Genomic DNA, 7,108 nt, shown 5'->3' on the forward strand with positions numbered 1-7,108 from the left:
TGCCTGTGTTAATTCATTACTGACGTCTACTGTGAACAATTATATATTGACCAGTGTCCAGAGGCATTCTGTCCTTGCTGATCAGCTACACATGTTCATGTATTAATTCGTTCCCTGGTTACATAATTCATTACCCGACTTAGATCCACTTTCTAGGTCACTGGGGTCAAATGTGTTGAGAAATTCAAGCAGTGAAAAGAAATTCTTTTGTCAATTAGAAATAAGTTCCGGGACATTGCTTTAGTGTAGTAGTACGTATTAGGAATACGCGCATTGTATCTCTATCATCTATGTTTTTATATTCAGATGACCGTAAAGGCCCCTGGGCCCATGGATTGTCATGATTTCGATTTTTCTTTGTAATAATAAGATTCCTTCTTACTTATGATTCCTATATCACGATTTCTCTGATATACCAGACATTTCACCAACAAGAAGTACAACTCATTGTTTCCATAGTTGCTTAGTGATGAAGACTTTCGGGAAATTTTGTGGCCGAGTGGCTTATACGCCCGTAGTTTGATTCCCTGTATGGACGTGAAAAGTATGGTAGTCACCTGTCCGCGTGGGTTTTTTTTTACTGGTTACTCCGGTTTCCTACCACAGAAAGAGCTTGAGCGCTCCCACCCGGGCAACACTGGAGTAAATGATTAAAGCTGATTACTTGTTTCGGCTTCGGTGTAGATAAAATAAAGCTTATATTTGTGCTTACATTTTTCTTAATTCAAAAGAGGATGTGGCATTTCTCGAAAAGATTTACAACAAGACAAGAGTAAACGGAGTGGTCTGTACTGAAGTGGGTGTGTCCATGGGTGAGACACTTTGCCCTTTCAGGATGGCATGCGATGTGCCTTCCGTACGTTGTTCAGTGAGGTTGTCACCAGTTACTTCAAGCAGACCCCCGCCTCAAAATGACTTTTGCTGTTTATGGGTCGATAAACATAATAAACAAACTGGTCCCTAAGAGTGATTACTTGACCTGTGTCCTATCAGTACAGAAAATACCGCTATCTTTCCGGTGTAGCACGAGATAGCGATATACGATATCATTGTACATCCCATTTTATACAGTGTATGCCAGTGCGCTATTGTTATGGACGCCGAAGCAGACGACAAGAAAACCGAACCTCAATGGCTTCACAAGGTTCCCGCCACCGCGGAAATGTTTCTTGCGCGCTTCCTGAAAGGGTTCACAAGTGGAGTCGTCTTGTACGGGGGAGTAATGGGCGTGTCGGCTCTCATGCGCAACCCCTTCCGAGAAAGGTAAACTTAAAGAGTGAATCCCTTCGTATTGTCAGTAACTATGTATAGGTAACGAGTTAGACTCTGTATCTAAATACTTATGTCCGATTCGTCTAATAGATAACCGATTAAACAATGTTTGCTCACATGTCTGATGCAGTTTTTAAATACCGTTGATAACAAATAATTTTGTTATATCTCTCAAATACGCTTAAATCAGCTTCCAAAGAAAAGTTTTTGTTATTTTTATTACTTTGTTAATTTGATTTCGACCTTTGTTTTATAAATATTGGCATCTTTTGAAACTATTAGAAAGCTCATCAGAATGTTTCATAGCCTCTAATGACTGTTTTAGTATATATTTCGTTCATGTGTACTAATGACAGAACTAAGACACTCGGACAACGCCCTTGTTGATGATTTGATTTAATATCCCTTAACTGTTTTTCAAACATTAGGGAAAAAAAGTATGGAAGTCATGGTATTTGATTTTAACATTATCATTTTAGTCAGCTTTGATGTTTCCAGAGTAACAAGATATTTACTTTGATCAATTAACGTTTAGCATATCAATTATTTTTATTACTGACATGTCTGTAACAAATTAATCATATTTAGCATCCATGCGGCACTATATGCTAAATACAATGTACACTGTGTTTACTTCGATTCTCTGATTTCCCATTAATTTTATTCCTTAGAGTTTTCACGAAAATAATGTATTCTTGTTCCAGCCTTCTGTCATTCACCACATGATTTCCTATATATATATATGACAGTTCCTATAAATGGACTGCCGTGTATTCGTTTTTTTTATTCGACCTTTGTAGAATTTTCGAACTTCTGATTAATGATATGTTGTTGTCCCTCATTTTTCTTCCAAGCGAATGATGCCTCAATTATTCGCAGAGTAATCTTTATCTCTGAGTCAGATTGCAGTCTTCTCCCAGCCTCCAGTACATCGCTAGCATTTTCACGTAATATGCAATGTACGACTAATGTTACGTTTTTTTTCTGTTCTGCCTGAAGAAACCATACTGTGCCATGTCATACCACTTGTCAATATGTTTGTTTTATCGCCCCAGAGCCACTAGCCATAACATCTATAGTTGAGGTAATACAACGGAATGGTACAAGGTTCGATGCCTTGTCTAGCTTCTTACCTTTTACTCTCCTGTTAGTAACCTTTGTTTTCACGTAACTGTTGGCTCACTTGCCAAGGGAGTCCCTGGTTATGAGGGGTGCTACAATGCTAAAGCCTGGCCTGGTGGCCAAGTGCCTCAATTGGTTTGAAATTGTTCGGATATCCTTAGTTCGAACCTTGGTTTGGCCAATTGCATTCTCCCTATATTGTATCTACTGCTATGGGCAATTCTGAATGGCTGTGTGATATCGACTTTTGGGTAAGAGTACATACGGTGTCAAATAGATAGGCATGATATTGAAGAAATACGAGTGGATTCGTATAAAAGCCAATATTTTGTCTGGTAGGTTTATCACGAACAATACACCGTATATTACGTAATAGTGTATATAAACTAACGTAAGTACATGCTTGTTATTCACATTATGATTATAGATTTTACTCATCGCAAATACCAGCTTAGTCATAATTTCTTCAAATCACAATTTTGTTACATGACAATTAGATTGTTATCACGATAATGATATCGACAGCTGATCTTCCATATGTTCACAACTAGACATGACAGACAGACAGACAGACATTCTATATTTCCTCCTGTTAGAGATTACGTTGTCTTGTTGTTTATACAGACATTCTGTGTTTTTTCTCCTGTTAGAGATTACATGGTCTTGTCGTTTAGATAGACATTCTTTATTTCCTCCTGTTAGAGATTACATGGTCTTGTCGTTTAGATAGACATTTTTTTATTATTTCATCCTGTTAGAGACTATATAGTTTTGTTGTTTGGACAGACATTCTTTATTTCCTCCTGTTAGAGATTACATGGTCTTGTCGTTTAGGTAGACATTTTTTTATTTCCTCCTGTTAGAGACTACATAGTTTTGTTGTTTAGACAGACATTCTGTGTTTTTCCTCCTGTTAGAGACTATATAGTTTTGTTGTTTGGACAGACATTCTGTGTTTTTTCCCCTGTTAGAGACTATATAGTTTTGTTGTTTAGACAGACATTCTTTATTTCCTCCTGTTAGAGACTATATAGTTTTGTTGTTTAGACAGACATTCTGTGTTTGTTCTCCTGTTAGAGACTATATAGTTTTGTTGTTTAGACAGACATTCTTTATTTCCTCCTGTTAGAGACTATATAGTTTTGTTGTTTAGACAGACATTCTGTGTTTTTTCTCCTGTTAGAGACTATATAGTTTTGTTGTTTAGACAGACATTCTGTGTTTTTTCTCCTGTTAGAGACTATATAGTTTTGTTGTTTAGACAGACATTCTGTGTTTTTTCTCCTGTTAGAGACTATATAGTTTTGTTGTTTGGACAGACATTCTTTATTTCCTCCTGTTAGAGATTATATGGTCTTGTCGTTTAGATAGACATTTTTTTTATTTCATCCTGTTAGAGACTATATAGTTTTGTTGTTTAGACAGACATTCTGTGTTTTTTCTCCTGTTAGAGACTATATAGTTTTGTTGTTTGGACAGACATTCTTTATTTCCTCCTGTTAGAGACTATATAGTTTTGTTGTTTAGACAGACATTCTGTGTTTTTTCTCCTGTTAGAGACTATATAGTTTTGTTGTTTAGACAGACATTCTTTATTTCCTCCTGTTAGAGACTATATAGTTTTGTTGTTTAGACAGACATTCTGTGTTTGTTCTCCTGTTAGAGACTATATAGTTTTGTTGTTTAGACAGACATTCTGTGTTTTTTCTCCTGTTAGAGACTACATAGTTTTGTTGTTTGGACAGACATTCTTTATTTCCTCCTGTTAGAAATCATATGGTCTTGTCGTTTCAAAAGCTTACAGTATAAACTTTACATATGTTCATATGTTACATACTTTTAAAATATTGTCCTAACTCCAAACAAGGACCTACCATGGAGAAGTAGGTTAATTTCTGTGAATATCACTAATAGCGACCATCAGATTGTCCCATTTTCCGTGATGATGATATCATTCCCTTCACCAAGAATGAATGAAAAGTTTTCCATCTTCTAGCTTAGTGTGAAGAGTATATTTTTTAAAAAAAAATACAAATTTTATCACAAATTTGTTCCAGAAAGATGTTTCTGGTTTTGAAAAATGCAGGACGTTGTTTAAGGAATTGTTTAACGCCATTTCTTCACCACATTGTTGCACAATTTACACCTAACTGTAGGGGAGCTTAATTCACATCTCCACGAAACTTCAAAGTTATAGACCATAAGGAATAAGCCAAATATATTGATGAACTGCCCTGTAGTATAACAATTAGCGACAATTTAAAAATTGATTTACATCAGGCATCAGATAATTGTTTTGTTACAACCCTCCTTAGCAATCGATTTCCACTGAAAGTCCCTACATAATACACCAGAAACGAATAAGTCGAAGAAGGATGACTAGAAGCTGAATTCATTATTGTGTGTCTACAATGAAGCTCGTGTTTTGAAACGATTGTGATCATAAATGTACATCAACTAACAATAAAAATAAGCGTAGGAAAAAGACAATCTAGTATTACACAATTGTTATAATTGGTGGTTTTGTCTGTATTTCAGACTTCCCGACATTCTGAAGCAGATATTCTCGAAAGACTGTCTCAGGTTTGCTGGATTCCTTGGTCTCTATCCCAGTACATACGAATTAGTCAGGGAAATATTACAGGAAAGAAGAAATTCAAAGGTAAAGAGAATTAAAACAAATCGAAATTTCATAAAAATACATTGTAACGTGTCAGTACAAACATATTTGAAAACAGAGACAACCGCATAAAGGAAAAGAGAGCCAGACACATGATTTCATAAAACAGTTTTGCAGCACTAAACTTATTTGATTCTGCCGTGTTCCGTAGTTCTGACTATGAAGCCTTCTTTTAAATATTTGTTACTTAATCTTTACTTTATCTTCTTCTTTAATTCTATATTTGAATTAATGTTGTGTGTTTAGGACGGCTGGAACAACTGTATCGCTGGAGGTTTGGCTGGTCTCACTATATGTATAGAAGACCCGGGCAGGAGACTTATCTACACACTTTTCGCTGTGTCTCGTGCCTTTGGAGCTCTCGTTTCTACCTTGGTGACAAGAGAAAAGATCCCAGAAATTCCATATAGTGAGACAATGTTGTTTTCCTTGTGCTGTGGTTTTCTGGTTCATTGTGTAGCCCTCCGTCCAGACCTTCTCCAGAAAGGCTACTACTACTCAGTGCTCAAGTGGTCACGTGACTACAACGACAAAATTCTACAGACTCTGTTTAGAGATTCCGGTGACAGGTTCCTCGGGTGCCAAGAGGCAGGTCTACACCCAGATTCCTGTACCAAGCACGCCTTCAAAGACATGATATTCAGTATTCCGTCATTTGCCAAACTGTACCTACCGATACATATAGCACCTATTGTTATTTTCAGATGGAAATTAATCGTCAAAAGGTAAGTCTGAAGCCATCTCTCAAGCAATGTCATGTTAAGTTCTGCACTTGTTCTTTTCCATATTCCAATATGGGGTGAGTGTTCCTCTCAATCTATTTGCGTCCTTAATTTCTGGATTTCCATAGTTCAGGGCCTTAGCATCATTGACGAGTGCTAGAGAGACGAAACATCTCATGATACAGTTTATTTCATTAGTGTTCAACATATCTGTATCATAATACATTCGCCTGCAGTTCTTTATTGAAATCTTTTCAAATAGTGTCACGGTAGTGCGATTCGCCCTTTGAATAGTCTGTTGTACATGGTGCTGAAAGAAAAGACGACGACACCCGCTTTGTAAATCTTGGTCAATCTAAATAAGTAATGTTGCGTTGCCAATGAAGAACACGGTAAACTTCAGCGGAATATCGTGTGCAGATTAATTTATTCAATACATCATTAGGTATAGTAAGGTGTTATCCAATTGTGTTGTACATAGTACTGAAAGAAAAGTTGATAAATGACTGTTCAGGGTAATTGAGGTGTAACATTTTCCGGACAATTTACATTCGATTTGTTCATTTAAAGGAATGTGTTTACTGTTTGGAACTGATGATATTCATTCTTTATTTCAGACCGAAGTCTATTCTGAGATCATTGCTAAAAAATGTCGTGTTTTCGACATCTTTCCTGGCTTCCATGGTGATGCTTGCTAAATACACGATTTGTCTCCTGAGAAACCTGAGTAAGAAGCCTCCTCCATTGGCCAGCTATATTCCTGTGATTGGCGGACTTGTATGTGGACTTAGTGTTCTTTTTGAACGAGCAAATCGACGGAAAGAATTGTCCCTGTTTTTGATTCCTCACACGCTCTACGCGCTATACACGTGGATCAAAGGTCACAGATTGGCATCTAACATCGATGTGCCTTTCGGATCCGTGCTGCTATATGCTGTATCGATGATATCAGTAATGCACGCGTACGAGCGCGAACCAGAGTCACTCTCACTCCTCCTGAACGGCCTGCTGCGATATTTTGTAGGCGATATAAAAAATCCAGTTGTGCGACCCCCAAAGAGAATAAGAAAAATCAGTGACATTTTTGCATAAGTGAGCAATTCATTCACTACCTTAGCGCTAGTGACCTCAAGAATCTAGAACTTGCTGGAAATGCATCCACCAAATTGAAGATACCGCTGATCTGTTTACTAAATGGGGAAATGTTTCTATTATGTTTTTGTCGATCAGATCAACAAATGTTCATTTCATGAAAATTCCATGATTGTGACGAAAGCTGTCACAGACGAAGTGACAAAAATAATACTTTGAT

At 37.0% G+C, this 7,108-nt stretch overlaps 1 protein-coding gene across 1 annotated transcript; it reads left to right on the forward strand.

Moving 5' to 3' along the window:
• Positions 1-1,093: 1,093 nt before the first annotated feature.
• On the forward strand, positions 1,094-6,888 carry LOC132556719 (uncharacterized). The gene is made up of 4 exons (XM_060221161.1): positions 1,094-1,263; positions 4,933-5,056; positions 5,321-5,799; positions 6,414-6,888. The coding sequence occupies exons 1-4, from the start codon at positions 1,094-1,096 to the stop codon at positions 6,886-6,888; spliced, it is 1,248 nt and encodes a 415-aa protein (XP_060077144.1).
• Positions 6,889-7,108: the final 220 nt, after the last annotated feature.

This window comes from Ylistrum balloti, unplaced genomic scaffold, assembly GCF_031769215.1.
Source record: "Ylistrum balloti isolate Yb309-2 unplaced genomic scaffold, AGI_CSIRO_Ybal_v1 Utg370586, whole genome shotgun sequence".
Lineage (NCBI taxonomy): Eukaryota > Metazoa > Mollusca > Bivalvia > Pectinida > Pectinidae > Ylistrum > Ylistrum balloti.